Source organism: Cyanistes caeruleus, chromosome 3 (genome assembly GCF_971803275.1).
Source record: "Cyanistes caeruleus chromosome 3, bCyaCae1.hap1.1, whole genome shotgun sequence".
NCBI classification, from domain to species: domain Eukaryota; kingdom Metazoa; phylum Chordata; class Aves; order Passeriformes; family Paridae; genus Cyanistes; species Cyanistes caeruleus.
In genome coordinates, this window is record NC_141703.1 from 80354861 (window position 1) to 80377662 (window position 22802).

The window sequence follows — 22802 nt, forward strand, 5'->3', positions numbered from 1 at the left end:
AAATTGTGCTGCTTTTTCAGCTGAATTTGGTGGCTCCTATAAATGTTCAGTCACTTTGTATTTATATGGTCTGGTCCCTTTTCCAGTAAAATAGTGAAAGTTTAATTGAATTAGTTGCAATCAAACTCACAGTCTGGCTAAAGAATATATTTGTTAGTTATATAGTGAAAGGTAAAGATGATGTTTTGTTTGCTTACAGTGCTTATGTCTTATTTACATGACGCCCTTCAGCATATCAGGCTGCTAAAAGAATTTTTTGCTGTAAAGACTGCAAAATTTGATTGTAAAGTCTGGTCTGCATCACATTATGGCACAATATCCTTAAATTTTCTTTTTTTTTTGGTATGATATGCACTTAATTGAAAGAAAGACCAACTCAGTCTGCACAGTATGCTTACACACACACAAGGGAAGAAGCAGAATCCTATGAAGTATAGAAGTAAGCTATCTATTCCATTTGTTTCACTGATCCTGGTTTTTGCTATTGCCTGAGTAGGGAAAGTGGATGTCTCTGGCAACAGTGCTGGGGTTCCCTGTTCCACCAAAAGTACAAGTCCACATAGCTGATACTATATACCTTCCTACCCTTGTCTTGTTTGCTCAGCATCCTACTGGCAATTCCAGGATCTATTTAAATTTCACCAAGCCTGTCTTTAATGCTCAGCTAGTCAACAGTTTCATAGGACTTTTACCCTACATTTTGGTGTGAGGTAGGTGAGAGCCAAAAGAGGATCAGAAGTGATCAGAAGTGAGAGCCATGAAGAGCAGAGTGGACTTCTTTCAAAGGCAGGGAACTTGCCAGGTGAGGGGAAATGAGATTTTCTTCCCTGAATAAATTATATTTATATTCCGTTGAAGTATATAATGTGCACACTCAAGGAAACTAGAACTTGACAACAAGACAGGCAATACTGTAGTCTCAGTGCTCCAGCAATGAAATAATTATTGAGCTTTGGGCGCGTCATGGAATTGAAGAGGTTTACAGAGTGCAACAGAGTGAGCTTGAAGATTTCTATGAAGCATTTCCCCCAGGTGTGACAGAGCTCAAAAAAGTACCTATTTAAAAATGTAACAAGCAGGTGGAAGAGGCTGACATCACAGCCTGAACAAAAATGAAATTGGTATTTCAGGACAGTGAGAAATGATAGAGTGAGGGAGGAGAAGCTGCCTTAGGAGGGAAAACAACAAGAAGTGAAAATAAGTACTTTGGCAGACAGACAATAGAAAGATGTAAAAGCCCTAAGCAACCCAGACCAGAACAGTTCCTTTTAAATTTGTTAGAATTACTGATCATCTGTTAGTGTTTGGAACATAAAGTTATATATCCTTCTGCGGAATGTATTCTTTTGCACTTCTAAAAGGCAAGCTGTCCTTCCAGAATCTCTCTGCATGTGATAAGCAGAAAATCACTCCCACTGGAACGTGTCGCTTTTTCTAAATCTCTGTGATGCAAGAGAGAAAGAGATACATTTAGCTATGATAGATAGATGTCTGCATTAATAAGCAGCATCTTTGCTGAGGAGACTCCCTTGAGGATGCTATGTCCACATCAATGAAATGCCATCAGACTGAGATGTATTATCCTGGCAGCTGCTCTGAAGTGAAACTCACAAATATCTGAGATGGTGATGCCTGCCAATATGTATTAACAAATAACAGAATGAAAGGATATGCAACTGCAAAATCTGAGCTGATATAACACAGAGATTTGAGAGAGCCAGTAATGCAAGACGGCTTATTCAGTTTGAAGGCTGAAAATCTGTCCTGAATTTACTAGGTGGTCTGTTATTTTAGAATTTTTGCTGGTAAGATAGTCAACAATTAGAGAAGTCTATAGGGACCAGGTAAACTAGACTTTCATATTGCAGAGGTGATTGTCTCTTTCACAAAGTGGTTTAATATGACCTTGAACAAACATATATAGGATGATTGAAACAATTTAAAACCTTATCTACTTTTCAGGGTTTTAAAGGCATAAATAATAGTTTAAAACCTTTCATAGTTTTAAATGCAAGAATCGTATGTGTTCTTAAACGCACATACAAACATTTTCAGGAAATAATCACCTATTTTTAGACTGAATTAACATGTAGATATAACATGTTTTGTGAGTCCTTATCTCTTTTTGCTTTTGTAATGCACAGCCATGAAGCAATAGTGATTGACACAATGTTGTCACATCCTTGGGAAAGGACATATTCTGCCTGTATCATGGTATAAAGAGGCCTGAGACCATAATCCATGAGCTAGTCAAGAATAATGTACTGTAATTTAACCAATTCCCAGTAGTCTCCATATAAAAGTGTATCAAACTCTAGTTTCAAAAGATTTCCAATATGAGATGAATGTCATGATAAATTGAGAACTTTAATTATCTACTTTTCTATACATTTGGGTACTTCTGTCTTTATAATTCTAGAATTATCTTTACCCAGAGCAGTTTTCAGACATCCTAAATTTTATCTTGTATTTTCATATTAAATCCAATGTTGATGCTTGAAAGTGAAGCACAATTTTCCCTTCATTATACATAAAATCTGGGCTCAGTATTCTACCCTAAAGAGAAATGTGGTACAACTTTGGTCACAGCATGCAAGACATAAAGTTTGAAAAACAAAAATATTGAGGGTCTGTGGAAAGAAAAGACCTCATATGTTGAGAGTTTAATCCAAAATATCTAATAGTGGATTTCTCCTCAATGATAAAATCATTTGAAGGGTCCAAAACCCTCTATAGCCCCAAGAAGTGAAACATAAAACTTTGTGACAAAAGAAATCCAGAAAGGCTTTCCTGCTTCAGTTTGCTTGTCAAAAACCAGGAAAATATTCCATAATCATGTTTACTTTGTTTATGGTTAACAATTATCTCTGGTACTTATGGTTTTATTAATCATTTAAGGGTGCTCTGACATGTTCTGATTAAATCATGAGATTATATTGGAAGTACAATGAGCTTGAATTTTGCCAAGTATAATGTTATGCTGGAAGATTACAATGACTTTTGTAGCTCACTTAAATACTAGTTCAAACTGAATATTCAGCATCTTCACTGAAAATATGTGGGGTTTCAGGTCTTATATTGCAAATAATCACATATTTTGAGACACTTGACATATTTATGGAACATCTATGACTTTTGTCAGCTTGTCAGGTTGTTTTCTGTCACATCTGGAATTTCTCATGCTATATCTAGTAGCTTCTCATGGCCTACTCAGATAGCTAAACCTCAGGATAGCCACTGACCTGCACATAGCCAGGGATCGGAAATATAGAATTTAAAAGGAGGAACACCTAATTTCTGTTCCATATATTTCTGAAATGTGTGAATTTCCAGTTTCTGAATCTCTGGTCAATTACATGGAGAATAGAGAACTGAAGGTAGCATATAAAGCAAAAGATTTTGCCAGCTTAAATTTCAAGGCAATCATTATTTTCATTACTACAAATGAGTGAATTCCAGCTATATGATAATCGTTACATTGTCACATAAGTGATGTATTACCTGATCATAACTGACCTTTTTTTTTTCAATAAAATTTATGTTATTTTAAATGGAATAAGTAAACAATTGGGGCAGTAAACAACAAAAAAGTTGTATCCGCATTTCTCTTTAAGTGGTTCTGTTTCTGTTATATATCCATGGGCTGATTAGATAAATTGACAGAATCATAGAACAGTTTGAATTGGAAGGGAATGTCAAAGATCAAACCGTTCTAACCCCCCTAGCAAAGACAGCAAACCCTTCCACTAGGCCAGGTTGTTCAACATCCCACCCTGTGAACAAATAGTGGGGCATCCAGAACACCTCTGGGCATCCTGTGCCAGTATCTCATCATCTTCTTTATGTCCAGTCAAAGCCTTTTTGTTCAGTTTAAAAACATTGCCCTTTTTTTCTGTCACTGTAGGCCACAGTAGAAATTTTTTTCGCTGCCTTTATTGCAAGTCCCCATAATAAGCTGAAAAGCCACAATAAGGTCTCCCTGGAGCCTTATCTTCTTGAGGCCAAACAACCTCAACCCCCTCAGCATTTCAACAGCTATTGCCAAATATTCCAAAATGTTTATTACCCAGTTTTAAAAGGTGTTACCATTTTAATAAAATTAACTTGGTTTCCAGATATATTAATTTGGGTTTAAAGGTAGGAATTGCTCCGAGAGGATATTATTAAAGAGTCTAAGGGGAGTAGCCCTATTTCTACACACCTATGACTCATTCTCCCAAAAGTTTTAAGCAAGAGTTTCACCATTAACATGATTCAACAGAAGCTCAACTATTCCAAAACCACTTTTTACATTCTTCACTACTTAAAGCAGGAAAGAGGGTATTTTACCAGGGCTGGCTTTGTGTGTAAATGAGGTTAAATCTCAGGGTAAAAAAATTTTCATGTCAAGAGTTCTTCCTATATGGCTATTTTCAAATACTCTTTCTGACCAGAGAATTGTTGACTAGTAAAGCAAGTACAGAGCTACATGGTGCATACTGGACTGTGTGTTTTCAGCAATTTTTTTAATTAGTCCTTAAGCTCCTTAGGCATTTTATTTTCTTCTCTGTTTTACTGCAAAACAGTTTAGCTTCATATGCATTATATGGTTGATCAATTGATTAATTATTTAAGGCTTGTTGTCGTTGATATTTTGGAATGGCCCTTAAAGGCCAGCTATGTGTCACCTGAATTGTGAGCAGAAATTAAGCAGTGATTATATTCAGTTTCTTGAAACCTTAATGCTGCCCTTGGCTTTCCATGGTGCCATGTGCTTTGAATAATCACCTGGATCTCCCTTTTTGCCTGTTTCCAACTTCTTGGATGAATATTAATGACTGGACTTTCAATTCATACAAAGACATAAAATTCATAGGGCATAAAAGTCAGGTAGGAAAAAGTGTCCTTCTCAAGTCAGAACTTCACACAGCGCTCCATACCAGCAAAAATATGAAATACAATGCTTCATTTGCCTCAATGCAACATGCATCTTGTGAGCATGATCATTCTCAAAGATCTCTCTACTTTTTAATAAAGAAAAAGCACTGACAACTGATTAGATTTATAATCTGGGGAGCAATGGACCGCAACAGTTGTTTGTATGTTGGAAGTTGCATAAAGAAGGAGTTTGGAGCATTTACTTGATCATATTGTGTCTCAGGTACCAAAGCAGAGAGCATGAGGAAATATGAACATTCAATTTTTTAACTAGCACTTAGAGATCCGTTGATGACTCATTCAATAAGAGGCAAAGTTATTACTACTAATTATTATCAATTTGAGGAAATAGATTTAGTATTGTTTTCTTCATGATTTAATTCAGCTTCCGTGTTCCTCAGTGTATTTCTTTTTTTGTCTCTATGTATTTTGTCTCTAGTTTCAGTATGTTTTGTTTCATTTTAAGAATATTCTAATTTTATTCTGATATTCTTAATATCAGGTTTGTCACATTTTCTTTTAGAGTCCTGTTGATGCTTACAAGAGGTAAGCACCAAAGGTTCTTGAGGAATATTAAATAAATGAAGTTGGACCAAAACCCCATTAGCTTTTCAACCTAAATAAACATCCATGTCCTCCTGTGACTGATGGGTTTTTAGCCTACTCAAAATTAAAATTAACCTTTTTTTATGGCCTACAGAAGTGATAATTTGGAGTGTCTCATCTCTGCTCCTCTGTGTGGACTAGACTCTGGAAGCTGCATTATTTGGATGAAAAATTGCTAACCAATGCTAAGGTTAAGAAAAAGAAGTGAACATACTGGCACACCGTGGCCTTATCTGTTTTCAGGGAAAATTTGTCTGGTAGAAATTCTGACTTCTATGCAAAATATATTTTGTTTCTCTCATCTCCCACCCCTTTCCATGTTTTTAAACCATTGTATCTTTCTCTTCTATCACAGTTTGAACATTTTGAGACTGAAAATATCTTTCCTTTTTATTTACAGTACTTAGTACAATGGATCATGCTCCTTTGATCCTGGTTTCTGCTCGTTAGAGTGAAGCAGAAAATGGCAAAGCAGTTGTGAATGGCAGCAAAGAGGGAACAGTGCCACTGGATTCTGTGGACATTAATCAAGATCTATTTGCAACAGATGACACTGACCACACTTTCCACAGACACAAACTAAAATCTTCAAGGCACTAATATACTCATTTGTCCTCTTGATATTCCCTTGGTACTTAGTTGCTGGGTACTACATGACTATTTTCTGACACATCTCAGAATGCTGGAGGCACTTCACTGCCTCCCTTATATCACAGGTTTTGGAGAAAAATGAGAACACATGATGCCATATTCAAGCAACAGAATATTCTAGCTCTGCAAGGTCAAGACACCATTGCAGATATCCTCCTGGTTATTTACCTGAACACTAGGTTAAAGACATGATTTTACCTTACTAGTAAATTGATTTTATTAAACTTTAAACAAACAAAAAAAATATTCCTTGCATTTTTGCTCTTCTTGAAGAGAATTCTGAAGAATTTGCTTTAATCAAAAGCAAATAACTGATTTCATGAAAACACAAAAAATGTGTTTCTTTGGTTATGAAAGATAACATTGAGACGTTCACAGCAAGTTCATCCTCTGTTTGAAACCTTCAGATACTGAAAATCATCTGCTGAAATTTCATGGGAAAGTTTGAATATCTAATATTTCTGAAAGGAGAGAGGCATTGGAAGTAAACAGACTTTGTTGTCAAGCAGGGTATTGTCACATAACTATATATTACAGCTAAAATGGTTACAGCTAAACAAAGATATTGGCAGATACCTAAATAAATCATGTAAAGCACATAGTATTTTAGAGGTAAATTAGAAAAAAAATGTAAAGAATAATACAAAAAAAGTAAAATTATTTTTTTTCTGTCATACACTACAAAAATACCCCAAAAAGACAGAGAAGTGTGCAGAACCTCAGTCAGAATTGTCTGCCTTAAACTGCTATACTGAGAAAAAATCAATATAATGTCATTAACTTTTATGCAGGAACAATACCCAAATGCAAAAACCTGTCTCAAATGAAGTAATGAAAAGCTGACAAACATTCAGGAGTCCACCAACACAGGAACACATATAGGGAGGAACGTGGTCATTTGGAGACCAGAAGGCATCATTGCTGATTTCCACCTGTCAGCCTTGTTAATGTTATTTTTTATTAATTTTTACAGCTTATTGCAGACATTGGATAAAATTACCTACATTATTCATGTACTTTCCTGAATTACAAGTCATACACATGCTTTGGGGATAGGGATCTTTGCAAAGCAGTTTTTCATGTACATACCAACAAAGCCCAGTGCAAATCTTCTCAAACGTGTTTATCAGAGAATTAAAGCTGTTTGCTAATAACAAATTGGAAATCTGTGGTGCAGAAATATTATGCATAACCTTGTAAATCAGATTAACTGGTGTTCCTTCTTTCATACAATAAATTCCATAAGGAGCATCTGTTCAAGCCAGTGCCTGATGACCTGGCAGCAGATCAGAGAGCTTGCTGCTTTCTGCACTAATTTTGGAATCTGGTCCAAGCAGGAACATCATTACTTAGAGTCAAATCTATTTTACGCTGAGATTAACATACTGTGATACCTGCTCACCGTGGTCCATTACTCCTTGTGCCATCTGAGCACTCAGCTGTGGTGTGTTCAGTGGCTCCTCTGCTCACTCTTAGGTACTGGTACATTTCATAACATCGACATTCCACACCGCTTTGGCCTTTTTTAAGCAAACACACCATTACAGCTGATGAGGCAATAGAAATGCAAAGAGGTATGAAAAATGAGAGAAGTTTGTCACAAGAATTGATCTGCTTATTAACTAGTATTTCATTGAATTTGACAAGAAAATTATTCATATTATGAAGACAATGTAAAAGCTATTGGAGACATATCTGTTTAAGACAGAGGATGAATAACAGTGAGGGCAAATTGCAAAGGAAAGTGATGAGTTCATAATGTCCTCAAATCAGAAGGGAAAACAAGTTATAGACATAACTGGCTCTTGGGAAGGATCCAGGGTGAAATTGCACATGGTATGGTAATGTATGGTAATGCACCTGTAATTCTGTTATGTGTGGCGATTCTGTTTTTGTGGTAAACTTTTGTTTGCAAATGATCCAGACCTGGGCTTGTCACGATGGAGTCACTTGAATGGAGGAATGCTTAACTGACACAGGATCTCCACACGTGGATATAAAGGATTAGGAAGTCAAAAGGCATCTAAGCCATACTGAAATAAGAGGCAAACTTTTTCCCTAGCTGCTTAAAATGAAAAGTAGTTTTGCCAGGTCATAAATTTCAAATAATGGAGGATTGATTCCATGCTATTCCAATGGTCCAGATAGTCAGTAGTCAACAGCTTTGAGTGTCATGCCAATAATGAAAGGCATATCAGCCCCTCCATAACAATCATGTTAGATTTTCACAGCTGATGCTGAGCCATCTAAAGAAGATAAAGAAAGTTCGCTATCACCCACAGTTTACAGAATATTCTTTGAGAGAATTTTTAATTTTTATTTAATTTCTCCTGATGTAAAATCATCCAGTTGAACCAAAAAAGCTCACAGAAATGTGGGAGGAGAGATTTCCCAATATATATAAAAATTTTCTAAATAACCCAGTTCTTTTCACCGGAACTTAACAGTATAAAATTTCCTAAATCTAGTATTTGGTTCCTTCTCCAGCTTAGTTTCCTACCCTTATGTGAAGGACTAAATCATTTCCATGATGACACTCTTGCTAGAGCTGGCAATTTATTTTTAAGGGTGAGAAACACTCTTTTTCAGGTCCAAAATTACATTGAACACTTGATGAAAAAATACCCTGCAGATCAGGAAGATTTTCCCTGTGAGTAGAGTGAGGGAATATTTTTTTGGGATTAGATTAGTGAATGAGAATAGGAAGGGTCAATGTGAAATTGGAAGGAGCTTTGAACAATATATCAAGTGGAAAGTGTCCCTGTTCATGTCAAGGAGGTTGAACTAGAAGATCTTTGAAGGTCCATTCCAACCCAAACCACTCAATGATTTATAATTCTATCATTTAACATATTTTGGGTGGGTTTCTTTGGATATCTGAAAATAAGGCAATTAAGCAAACCAAATTATGCACTCTGCAACTCTAGTCACCTCATCTATTAAAAAAAAAAAAAAAAAAAAAAAAAAGGAAAGATGCATAAGATAGGTAGGTGTATCATCTCCCATCTCCTGCAGTTGCTGGTTCCACTCCATCTGCTATAAATGGAACAGAGGCAGAGCCCAGAAGGACGTCTCTAAAGCCCAACTGACAGGGTTAAGATCACAATTAGCAAGTGTTACAGTGGGAAATTCATCTAGCCTTCCTTTATAAATAAGGAAGGCTAGATGAATTTTTTTCTTCCTTTTTTATTTTAATCTTAATGTGACTTTATTTCCATTCTTATTCTTTGCATTTCTTGTATAAATAGAATTATGTACTTTGGAAAAAGTCTTACCCTGACTTTGTGTCACGCTTAACATGGTGAGGCTAAGACCTTAACAGGGCCTGATAACAATATTTAGTAGTAGTTGAATTTATAATCATAGTAATTATTAATACACTGTTTGAAGGTATAAACACATACCAGTTTATCTATCTGTCTACTCAATACTTTGCTTTAGCAACAAAATAATATATAAAAAATATTCCCCTCATCCCCTTTCTGTCTCCTTCCTTTCTGACTGGTACATACTGTTATGTGTCTATGGCGCCTTAGCAGGAGAAATATTCTTTAGTTACTACCTCATATGGACACTGCCTGTTACACCTGGTACACCATGGTCAGACATTTCTGAAAATCAACAGCTCCTGTGGTGTGGGTTGATTTTTATGATCTTCATTAATATTTGAAGTCAATACAATGTGCCAAGTGCATACATGATGAAAAGGACTTTTACTTCCCCAGTCAGCCTTGAGCTTTGCACTTGATAGGGATCTCAGATGAAATTTAACCTGAGGCTAAAATCATGAGGAATGTTGTCATCTTTTTATACATAGTAGTTAAGAAAAAAAAAAAAAAAAGTAAATCCAGGGTCTAAGGTTGGTTTTGTTTTGTTCTGTCATAATTTTAATTTTATTTCTTTTCTTCTTTCTCCTGATATTTACCCTGGTGTTTTTTCATATTATAAAATTACATTTTATATTAAAATGCTTCACTGTTGATGAGCATTGCCACTAAATGCAATATCAGATCTTTAAACAGGTCCATGACGTTTGCTAGAGCTTTGTAAGTTAGTGTTTTTGGAAAGGCAAAAAATAAAATGAAGTTCTGAGAGAGCTTTAAATATGGACAGAAAAAAGCCCATTTGATATCTCAGTCTATTTCCTGCTTCTTCTATCTGTGTGCTCCTTAGTTATACTTTTAATTGAACTAAATCCAGGCAGGTTTAGATTTACAATTCATTTGTAAAATCACACAGGGAAGGTCTCTTGCCACAGCCTTTCAGACCTAGTTGTGCCTTGTGGGTATATGTCTGAAAGGAATGTAATATTAGGTATCTTTCCACCCCTTTTAAAGTATATATCTGTTCTGGAATGAGATAAAAAATAGCCTCAGAGTTTGTTGGGAATGCAGTTTCTAATATCCTGATTTTTTAAAATTGCAGTGCTGAAGGAAAAGTAATGATTTTTTATTCCTAGCAAATGAAAATTCTCTAAAGAAAAATGCTTCAAACTATTCAAATCATTTAAATATTTTGCTTTAGCATTACAGGAAGGAATGCTTTATTTTACAGAATAATTTTGAATTTTTTGGTTAATTTTCCCATAATTTTTTGCTCCACTATGACAAAGAACCTTTATATTTTGCCCAATTTCTAGTCAAGTCAACAATATCTTTAGAAAAGTTTACAGTTTTTTTGTGTCCTGTCTGGCATCCTCAGCACTGTCCAGTTAAAAGCCATTTGCAAATTTCATTAACACTGTTTATTACCTTTTCAGATCATTAAGGAAAAAGCTAATATGATGGATGACAGTGTTTAGTACATCACATGAGACCTTCTTATTCAAACTTACACATGTTGCAGTCAAAAAGAGCTTCAGGTTCTCTGGTCACTTTGACCAAAAGGCTTTTACTCTGTGTCCTTCTAGAGGACCTCAGCACCCTGTATGTATTTTTAATGCACTCTTAAGTAAAACCTATCTGAGGTGCATAGTCTTCCAAAAAACTGAAATGTGTTGGCAGTACATCTTCTTGAAAGAGAAACTGAGAAAAGAGCTCAGCCAATCATATTTCACTTCTGCAAAAAAATAACAATTTTTTTTGTAAGAAATGAGTACTCCCCTTCTGGTGTCATAAAAAAGGGACAATGTATTCTTAAAAATAAATCATATCAAACCAACCTAATATCCAGTTCAGAACATATAGGTATGATGAGTGACTTTATCTTAAAATCATATACTAAGAGGCTATGAATCTAACTCCCCTGTGTTAGGTGCAAAACAGAACTTAAATCATTGTTCCAACTATATTTCTCACTTTCTAAGAAGAGACATAAGCTCAGTGGCCTTCTCACAGATCTGTCTTGATTCCGTTTTTAATTATATATCCAGTGATTTGAATTATGATAAAGAGAGTATGGTTATTAAATCTGTAAAGAGTAACATGTTGGATGACACTGCTCTTAGAACAGAATATTCTAAGACTTAAATACTGGATGAAGAATGACTGACTGAGAAACAGTTCTGCAGAAAAGAAGACCTAGATAATTAAAATGGATCACAAGCTATACTTGAGTCAACACTGTCATTTCATTTTTAAATAAGGTAAATATCCTACAGGAAATACACAAAGAGGTAATGAGTTTCTGAGGCATGAAACAGCCTTTAAATTCTACTCTTCCCAGGCAAAGTACAAAATGAGAAAGTATCATATCTTAAAAAAACCTGCATGCTATCCTGTCTGGACAACATAAACTAATTGGAAATCATCCACAAGAAAACCAGAATACTGGACTTGTTTAATCTTTAAAAAATTAAATGGACATGTGGGGATTGTCTTAGAATCAGTTGAGGGCTTCTGAAAATATCAATTTGAGAAGCTATTCTCATATTTGATAGAAAGTGTTTAATAGGGTTAAATTCAAAGAGAATATAGAAAAACAGTTAAGAACCAGGGAAGAAAAACTTATGACAAAACTGGTTTGGCTTCGGACAGATCGGTCAAGGTAGCCATGAAATCTCCACTACTACTGAGAGCTTGAAAAACAAATATTATTGTGCAATTCTTAGTAACTAATTACATTTTTGCTATAGGGCAATTTAGTCTGAAATTCAGCAAATCACAGCATCACAGGATGGGTAATGTTGGAAGGGACCACAGTGGGGTCATCTGGTCCAACCTCCCTGCTCTAGGGCATCCTAGAGCACACTGCACAGGATTGTGTCCAGATGGTTCCTGAATATCTGCAGTGAGGGACATTCTACACCCTCTCTGGGCAATCTGTTCCAGTGCACAGTCACCCACACAGTGAAGATCATATTCTGCCATCAATCCTGTTCTGTTCCTATTTTCTTCTTCAGTTTCTGCATCCCAAAGCTGGGGATCATAGTGTCCTAGCAATATCATGTGAAGGTGCATTTCAAAAACCACCTTTACTCCAACAAACTCAAATGCATTTTTCAAATATTCTCGTAAGAATTCAATCTTTGTTATACACCAAGAAGCAACAATTATCCAACTTGTTCCTGAAATGAGAACATCTGCAAGAAAGTAGCTGGTCTCAGAGTATTGGTCTTCATATCCTACACAGTATACTCTAAGAACTATGAATATACCCCAATAAACTTTACATTACCATCTTCAAACCCTTTTGACAAGCATTCCCAGGAAACAGAGTCAATAGACCTGCCTTCCCGTTACCATACTAAATATTCATGGATTCCTGATAGTCCTCTTTGTTCTCCGAGTTCACACTGAGAAAGTCACAAAACTCACTCTTGTCCCATATGAAGATTCTGAATATGAATGTGCATAATCATTTAAAGTGAAAATAAGGTGTGCTCTTTGGAGTAGCCTTTCCATCATCTTCAGCTTCTGTTGGGAAACTTTAGTTATTGTTTCTTAAATGAATGTTAGACAAAGAGTGATTGTTATGACAATAAACACGGTGCGATCATTATTACAACAAAGCAAAAGTGAGTTTTTATGAGGCAAAACTGTCATGTTTCATTCAGTCTGACCAATGTAGATGGTGTTCTTTTACTGCATTTGCCTGAATTTTTCATAATATGTTTATTCTTGCACCACCACTGTCAGGGAAACATTTTTACCTTCATTTCACATATGAGGACAGAGGGCAGAGACAAAGGCATTTAGCAGAAAACTCAACATTAATTTCAGGCCTTCAGAATCTAATAATCTCTGAATTATGCTTTCTTTTGCTGGATGAGTTCTGATATTGCTCGCCTACTGCATCAGCAAAATAGGACATCATGCGTATTTCAGAAAAGACCAGATGCAAACCATAGCAGAGTTAAGAATTAATATTACATGAACTTATGTTCCAGGTTGTGAGTTTACAGAAGAGTAATGTTGTTCATTTGTAGAATGAATGAACTCTTTTGAGAAATATAATAATTGATAGCCTAAATTAGGACTGGGACTAGATCTAGATGCCAGTGAATAAACCCCTGGCAGCTGAACTCCTTGGGAATTCATACACCCACAGTGAAGGATACAGAATCTTAGAGTCAGGTAGATAGAAAGAGCTATTTCTCAAACAGAACATACAGAAAAATCTTAATCTCTCCAGTCTGAAAACAAGGAGAGCAGTCAGAGATGGTAGCATGTTTCTTCTGGAGCTGTCAGACTTTAAATTCTCTTGCAGACATTAGCATCAGGTAGGACTTCAAACACTGCTCAGTGGACAAGAGTCACAAAGCTGCAGACATTCCAGTCAGCAGGAGGGATCAAAGGAAACATACAGAAAAGGCTGCTTCCACACTGTTCCCTTTGCTCACATAACAGTAGTGTTTAAATGAGTTTCCCTTTTAAAGTTATGAGGTGATAATTTAAAAATAAATAAAAGTGGGGTGCATTAAACTGTGAAACTAGGTCATCATTATCTTGAGAAATTAATTTATTATTTCAAAATAGCTCAGAGAAGATGAGAGAGAAGAGACTTATCAAACTGATAGTTATGAGCTCTCTTAGATGAGAAGATAATCAACAGATTTTTTTTAGATTAATCAAGTACAGTTTTGTTTGGAGTATATTATATGTTACTTTTCTAGAATAATTTAAAAGTTGGTTAGTTAAACAAATACCTTATGAATAGACCTGGTCTAAATGCCTTTGGATGAGAACTTCTAGTAAGAAAATACCTAATAGCTGAGAATTAACCTTACAGAAAAAAAGTTAATTATTTTCCTAATGAAACATGTTAAATTTGTTTTTAAGTTTTCAAATATTCTAGCTAGTTACTTTAGAAATAAAAATAGTCTACTGATTCAAAATATGTTAGATTTTATTTTACATTGCAGAAAGTAATATGAGTCTCATATTAAATGACAAAATGCTCAATATCTTAATTAAATACTATAATTTCTACACATTATTTCAGTGGATTGAATTTTAAGAAGATTAGAAGGTGGGGGGTTGGCCTTGGATAGCTAACAATTTTGTGATTATGAAAATATTTCACATCCTCAAATGCAGAAAACTAAAAGCCTCAAAACTCTTTACAGAAAAGGAAATTAGGCTAATTGCTAGCATGATATCATGGTAACAAATGTTTTTTTATATTGACATTAATTGTAGTAGACAACATATAGGGATATAGGCATTTTGAGTCTGAGTTTTATGAGTATTTGGTAATAGATAAATGCTGTTGGAATGGCTTTCAGTTTGAGCAGATAAGATTAACATCCAAGAAAAATGTAAATGATTCTCCACCATCATATGGACAGCCACGGATAAAGTCCCAGCTGCAGCCATCAGTCCCCTATGAGGCCCCAGATGTTAGATGTGGGTCTTTGAATCTCTTGGAGATTGTCTGTGCTTACAGGAGGCAAATACAGCAGTTTTAAGGATGGAGTAAGTAGCATTTCTAATTTAATCCCTTATGGAATTCTTGTCCTGTGCTGCTACTTTGCTGAGCAGGGCAGGGAGAAGGTTTCTCCAAGCCCAGCCAATATTCCCTGTCTGCTTCATTAGAGAAGTCATTTCTTTGGAGAAACTTTCTGTCCATACAAAATTGTGTACATATTTATTCTTTTTTTCTCCATGAAATCCAGATTTTCATGATTAATATTTTATGAGGAAAGAGCCCAAAGGTCTTGAAGTTGCTATCTAGCACTCAAGGTGATTGAAGTGGAACAGCCCAGTGTCCAAGTGATTATTAAAGAAAAGTCTAGTTAGAAATATTTAAGTGTAATATATTTAAAGGAACTATTCTCATTTAAGTTGTTTTAATGGGTTGCTTTCAAAATGAACTTTTTATTTTTTTATTGTTTTACACATATATATTTAATATAGAAACTGAAATCCCATTTAAAAATCAATTAAATAAAGTATTTGGATCAGATGAAAAGAAGTTGGGTTTTCTTTTTCTTTTTTTTTAAAACACATATAAACAACTCCAGAATTTCAGGCATATGTGTTTTGATTTAATTTGATTTGTACCCTTTAGAATAAAATGGCGCTCTATTGTCATGTTCTATTTGCAGATATAACTACACAGAAGGCTGTGATTTTGATCATTTTATATCAGTGGCATGTGGTTGCTCCAGCAGCTCTAAAGTCTTGGTTTGTGCCCCTATTCTTGGTAGTGTTAGGTACTTTAAAAGACCCATAGTCACAAGAGTAAAAATGTGGAAAATAGCAGGTAGTAGCAGGTACCATTGGTGTTTTTCTATGATTAATTTGAATTGTAACAGCCAAATACACCTCTAACATTTCCATTTGGGAAACACCCTCATATCCTCAAATTTTGGGAAGATCATCCTGCTCATCAACCAACATGTTGCTTTTCATGAATACATACTGCATTACTCCCACATGCATTTTCAGAATTATACCAAAGCTATGCCTTCTTTCTTTATATTTCTGGCAAAGTTCATCCTCTTGGTGCAAATGGAAACTAGTAAAAATGAAGCTCTGTGTTCCCTTTATTTCTTGCAAAACAAGTACTGCAGATTTTAACCTGACTTGACTTCTTTTCCGTGGCTCAGATATAACATAGAATACTATTCTGGTTTGCTCTTCCTTGTCTAGAAAAATAACGAGAGCATTTCTGCTTTAATAAATATGCTTTGTGACAGGTAGGATTATTACCAGCCTAATGAATGACATAATGCATTTCTTCTGTTTCACTCAAGGCTCATCTTCTTTAGCTTTGTGAATTTTCACTGTGACCTGCCAGAAACAATCCTACATCTTAAATCTCTCCTAAAGGTTGATGCTCATCTATGGTCACTGAAAATCTCTTAAACAAAAGAACTATCTGATAAAAAATTTTATGTACAGCTACTGATAAAAAAGCTCTTTTATGCAAAAAGGCATACATGACATCTCAAAAATTCCTGGGAAGGAGAAAACATTCTTCATTTGGCAGTAGGGAGTTTTCATCTCCTATTGATACCTTTTAATATGATATGGCAGATGTCAGTACATTTTGCTAATTATTTTAAGAATTAAAACATTGCTTTGCTGGGTAATACATGTAAGATCTTAATGGTTTATGGTTAGATTGTTTAATTGGCTCAATTACTGGGCAGGAGGGGAAGCAAGAGCTGCCTGGAGTTTGCCTGACCCTTTTCTATCAGATTGAAGTATTATTATGTGCTGTACTATATTAAGCTTCATCTGGAAAAAAAGCACAATCTGTTCTTTTTAAGCTTCTTAATAGTTTCTAGTACTGATTCATGGGAAGTGGAACCAACAGATTGTTATAGTTAGACTGTAGGTGGGGATACATATGCTTGAGTTTTGAACAAAATTCCAACTCTGCAGCAGGGATAAGTCTTTTGCACGATGATGTAATTGGTTTTTTAAAAAAACATGAAGAGACATATGGGAGTAGCTTTTGACTGGGCTCAGGGCCAGGCACTCAGGTAGGCAACATGCAGGGTCCAGGCCAGTATTTTAAAAGAACCCAGCTGCCACTTGTTGCCAAAAGGACACATTTGAAAACACTGTCTACCGCTAATAACTCTGATTAAAGCACCAAAGACAAAGTTTCAAGAGGACAGGAACATCAGCTAATAAACTGTGATACCTCCTTCAGCAGAACCAGTTGCAGTATAAAGGTACCAGTTTCCAAATACTGAGTTGGAGTTTGGTGGGGCAAGAGGATCTGAATTTATATTGACTGTACTTGAGCTCCAGCTTGAGTTTGTGGAGTCTTTTATGATCTGGAATTAGACAAGCAGGAGTAAATCAATCCCTCCCTTCTGCTGAACATTCCTTCAGAATTTTCTTTAAATTTAGAAGTGGAAACAAAATAGCTACATGGATAAATTCCTAGGCTGCAGGCAGCTTTCATCACATGAGATACACTGAAGAATGTTAGTTTGTTTCCTGTTTAGGAGAGCTGAATTAATTTTCACTTGGAAGTGAAACTACGAACTGCATAAGACGTCACAATTGTCCATCCATTTGTGCAAATCCTGAAGCCCCTATATCCTCTTTCCTGTGTCTGGGCAGTGGGACCTGCCCTATTGGTGTAAACTTGCTCTTGCTGTGGCAGTTTTGGTAGCACAGCTATAGGTGTATATATATATATATATATATATATATATATATATATATATATATATATACCAAAGAATCACGTCCTTGAGGAGGCCAGTTCCATACAGAGAGCATGGAGATCCCCTTCCACTGTGAACCTTAGATCTCAGTCTCAAGGATATGAAAGGATGTACCTTACCTGCTTTCCCACTCTAATTCCTCCAATGCTACATGTATATGTTTATGCACATATATGTTTTATTCAGAAAGAAAGAGAGCCCAGCGGAAATTTTTGCTAATATATGGTGCAAAATAATTTAACAGAAAAGATTTTCTTTTTCCATCAAGGAGTGTTCATTATCCCCACAGTATAGCTCATACAAGATATACATACCTCATCAAACCACTTGCACAACAGGAGAATTCACTATGAATAATTAATTGCATCGAGTTTAATCAGCAAGGCAGGAGCACCACTGGTGTATGCGTATGAGTGTCTTGAAGCAAAGCTGCTTTCTGTTTTCATCAAATCTCCCTTGAGCTCATGTCATACAGCTGTAGTTTTCCCAGCTGGAAACCTCAGTGACTCTCAGATTTGGACTGCCAGGATGTATTTTCTTCCAAATGTTAAGAATATAACATTTTCCTAAGTACCCCTTGTAGTTTAACATGCTTCCTATGATTTTGGATGACACATAACTTTTTGTATGGTTTCATAAAATCTCCCTGTCTTGATGCTTAATGAGACCATGATGTTTGTGCTTGAGCAGACTTTATTTGATTGGAAAAGAGTTAATGCACTTTGTGCTCTCTAAAAGACCTGCTATTTTTCAGTACTGTAATTAAACCTATTCTCAACTTTATACCAAGCCTCAGGATAACAGTTAGAATGCTAATAACACTTTCAAACAAATACTGCAGTATTTGGAACATAGAAGATGTTCTGTAAGTCAACTAGACCTAGCTGGGAATTTTCCACTGAGAGTTTTTTGACAAAGGATGAGATCTTCAGAATTTCAATGTCTTTGGGTGTCATAATTTAACCCCAGCCAGCAATGAAGCACCAGGCAGCCACTCACTCACTCTCCTACCAGCAGGACTGGGGAGAGAATCAGAAAGGTAAAAGCTAAAGAGCCCGTGTTTCAAAATAAAGACAATTCAATAGATAAAGCAAAGGCTGTGCACACAAGCAAAGCAAACAAGGAATTAAGTCACTGCTTCCCACGAGGTGTTCAGCTGTCTCCAGGAGACGAGGGCCCCATCATATGTAATGGGGATTTGGGAAGACAACCACCATCACTCCAAACATCCCTCCCTTTCTCCTTCTTCCCTGAACTTTATGTTCATGCTGTCACATGGTTTGGAACATCCCTTTGATCAGCTGGGGTCACCTGTCCCAGCTGTGTCTCCTCCCAGCTTCCCACTCACCCCCAGCTTCCTCTCCAGCATGAGAGCATGAAACGTAGAAAAGGTCTTGTCTCTGCGTAAGCAACAACAAAAACATTTCTGTATTATCAACCCTGTGTTCAGCACAAATCCAAAACACAGCACTGTACTAACCACTGTGAAGATTAACTCTACCACAGCCAAAACTGGCACATTGAAATATACAGTTTTTCCTCAAACTTTCATCTTCCATGGAAAAGATTGACAATGTTTCCTTGTTCTTTTTATTTTCTTTGGAAAAACTGAGATAGAACATTTAATGTTGATCCAGAACGACCTAAATGAGAATACTTTTAGACAAAGCAGTTTATTTCCTGTCAGACAGCCTAATTTTATTTTTGGAGGCCTCTGGGTCTGCTGGGAGTTAAACATGACTGACCCCCATTTTTCCTTCAGACTGACTTTGGCAGCTATAATACATATTTCATGAGACACCATGGTTTTGACCTCTAGCAGAACTTTTTCATCATCCCAAGGGAATCACTTGATGCTCATGTACCACAGGAAACACAGTTTGCCCTAAGGGCATGACACAGGGACTCCCGATTTACTACTCTCAGGAAGCACTGCAACAGCTGAGTTTAAATGACATTTTGTCCAGGCAAAATTTGCATATTGTGGCTTCCATTAGGCCTAATCACAGCAAGGAAGAAAATGAAAGCCCCTTTAGGTAGAGGACCTGCATTCAGGTTGCTATTCTTGTTGGGTGCAATTTGAAAATTTAGTGGTCTTGAGGTCTCTGTGATTCATTCCTGATGTGAAAAGAAGATCATGTTACTTCCTGTCTTCTTGTTCTTTGCCTCTTTTGACTTTTTGGATGGTAAGATCCTAAAATTGAGAGCTGTTTTTGCATTCATATTCTGTGCTGAGTGTAACAAAGCCTCTGAGCTGTAACACCAGAGTGATAGGGATGACTCCCCAGGTAAGCAAGATGAATGTTTGATGGCTCCAGTGTCCAAAGGAAAAAAAGCAAAAACAGATGACTGTCCAAATCCATGTCTGAGCCTCACTGCTTCACATACATTTTCACTGTCAGCCCTCCTACCTACTTGTAATTCTGCTGGTAAGAGAAAGAATTTTTCTTACAGATTCTTCCATTTGCAAGCTAACAAATTCGTGAAGGATCAGCAGTTTATTGCAACATCATCACTTTAAACTCACAGTTTTATTGATTAATTAACTGATTGCATTTCTGTGGAATATTACTGGGGGTTTAAGACATCACTTTTGAGAAAGATTTCCTGCCACGGAGGTCTTCTTATTTATATGAGACATGAAACAGATTTCAACAGCCAGATGGAGGAGCACAGGGAACCAGACACACAGCCCTGGTCAGGATGACTGTCAGTGGTATCAGTACATCCACTGTTTAAGCACTGTGACTTTTAGGTAGGCCTGGCAGAGAAGAAAGTTTGTGTGGTGAGACAGAAAAAAGGGAAAAGGGTATCTGTCTGTTAATATCTATTACCAGTTTATCCACATAGAGGAAGCAGATATTGAAAGAAAATATGATTTTTTTTCGCACTGGTAGAAACTTAATTCAGAACAAACAAACAGGAAAGAAACCAGAAAAAATATTAAAGCACATTGAATTCACCTGCATTCTAGTTATCCCTGTAATGCTAATCCTCAACTTTACTATTCATTCTCCAGTAAAAGGTTTTCCTTCAACAAAATAAATTTTACTTTTCACTGCCATGAAAAACAATATTGCTTTTCAGATTGCATTATGTATTAGGCGATGTTATGAGTTTTTTTTGCCTATATTTGAAATATTACACCTAAAAATTAATTCTTAATATTTAATTAACAGAAGTAAATCACAGAGCACTTGGCCACATTTAGTCAGTTCAAGAGAATCAGAAGAAAATGCCATTTGTACATATATTGTTGTAGACATTGTAGACCAGTTCATCACAGGTAATGAGGTACACAACAGCCTTTGGTTTAAGCAGAGATGCAGTCTCTTGAAGAGTAGTGAATTTTCTAGGAAAATTTGTTGACCTTGTCTTGAAAAATTGATTAAAGATTGGTACAGTGATCTGCAGATTTAATATGTGTTTAATACATGCATTTGTGTTTCTGTTTGTATTTAGGAAACTATGGTGAAAGTGGAATGGAAGCTTTCAAAGATATGGCAGCAAAGGAAGGGATCTGCATTGCACACTCCTACAAGATCTACAGCAATGCTGGCGAACAGAGCTTTGACAAGCTGCTGCGAAAGCTTCGGAGCCACCTGCCCAAGGCAAGAGTGGTTGCCTGCTTCTGTGAAGGCATGACTGTAAGAGGCCTCTTGATGGCTATGAGGCGCCTGGGACTCGCTGGAGAGTTTTTGCTGCTAGGCAGGTGAGTAATACTGTGCAGTTATAGCCAGACAATTTAGTCAGCAGGGCAAAAAAAAGAAAACGCTCCAGTTTTCTGGACATGAATCACATGAAGCACAGACTCATGGCCTCTCCTATACCTGTGCACATATCAGAGATAGGAAGTAATGTCAGCTGTGTCTTAGCAGTACAAACTCTACAAAGACATGCATTATACCCGTGACATGACAGCCAAACACAAGTCTGCTTGGCCACTCTTAGCAGCAGTGTGTACGGGAAAGCTGGCACACAAATCTTTGATCTATATCACCCGTTTTGTTCACAGCAGTTCAAAACACATGGTGTACAAACAGCCTGAGGCTGTGTCTCATTCCAGTTACTCTGTATTGAGAATTGCTGATGTGGCCTCCCGGTGTACCCAAAAAAGAGCTTCCCAAAACAAAGTTGGTTAACTATCCAGTGATAGTTTAAAAGATCACTTTTTCTTTGTGAGCCAATGTGCTGATTTGCATACTGTCCTAAGGGCAATATATAGGTAATCCTTTTTCTTAGCTCAATGATATCAGTGTTTCCTTTCCTAGCTACCAAAGGAAGAAATGTAAATTAGTGTGTGCTCACCCAGAAGGAAAATATCCTGGGCTCATAAGCAGAGAAGTCAGTCACTGATGTGAACCTAAAGGGATCTTATATTTTCCCCTTATTCAACAAGACAAGATCCCAAACAAGACAGAAAAAACAATGTATTGAGAAAAAAAGTAGTATACTGGGAGTCAAGTATGTAACTCACTGCCTTTACGGTGAATTATTAGAGGGATGACATGTTGTTGTCCCGAGTGTGAACCCTACAGGAGCACAAGTAAAACAGTTTCAGTGAAACAAGAAGTCGTGGTAAGACCTCCAGTCCTTTCAAGGACTGCCTTGGCAGCTGGGAGACTGAGTCTGTCACACTGGTAGGACACCAGTCTCTGTTCCCAATCTGCCCTGGGGCACACAGCTGCCCTTCCCCCTTGGCCAAAGGGGAAAGCAAAGAGGCAACAAATGTGGCGCTTGTCTCTGCCCTTACTCTTTGACATCAGCCTACGTTTTGGCAGTTTCAGATGGGAATTTCTTAATTCTTTCTCTGATAAATGGCAACTGTCTCCACCATTCTTTTCAAATACATTTAATCTGTAGGGACTTCCATGAACTGTTGTGGTCCTTTTCTGGACAGACCTCCAAAGGGACCACAATCCTCAAGGTGAGATTCACCTAAACATTTTTATATGTCTATAATTTAGACACTTCCATGTAGTCATCAGTAGTCTCTCTACAGATAATCAAGCAGAACAGGACCTTTTTTGGTCCCTCATTTGTAATGTGAATATTT

At 36.5% G+C, this 22802-nt stretch overlaps 1 protein-coding gene across 8 annotated transcripts in view; it reads left to right on the forward strand.

The window, feature by feature from the left end:
- Positions 1–22802, forward strand: part of GRM5 (glutamate metabotropic receptor 5) — a 242013-nt gene that overhangs the window by 86290 nt on the left and 132921 nt on the right. For all 8 annotated transcript variants that reach the window (XM_086882176.1, XM_086882179.1, XM_086882178.1 and 5 more), the window contains one exon: positions 21209–21458. In XM_086882176.1, the coding sequence (XP_086738302.1) occupies positions 21209–21458 (250 nt within the window). The remainder of the gene's footprint in view (positions 1–21208; positions 21459–22802) is intronic.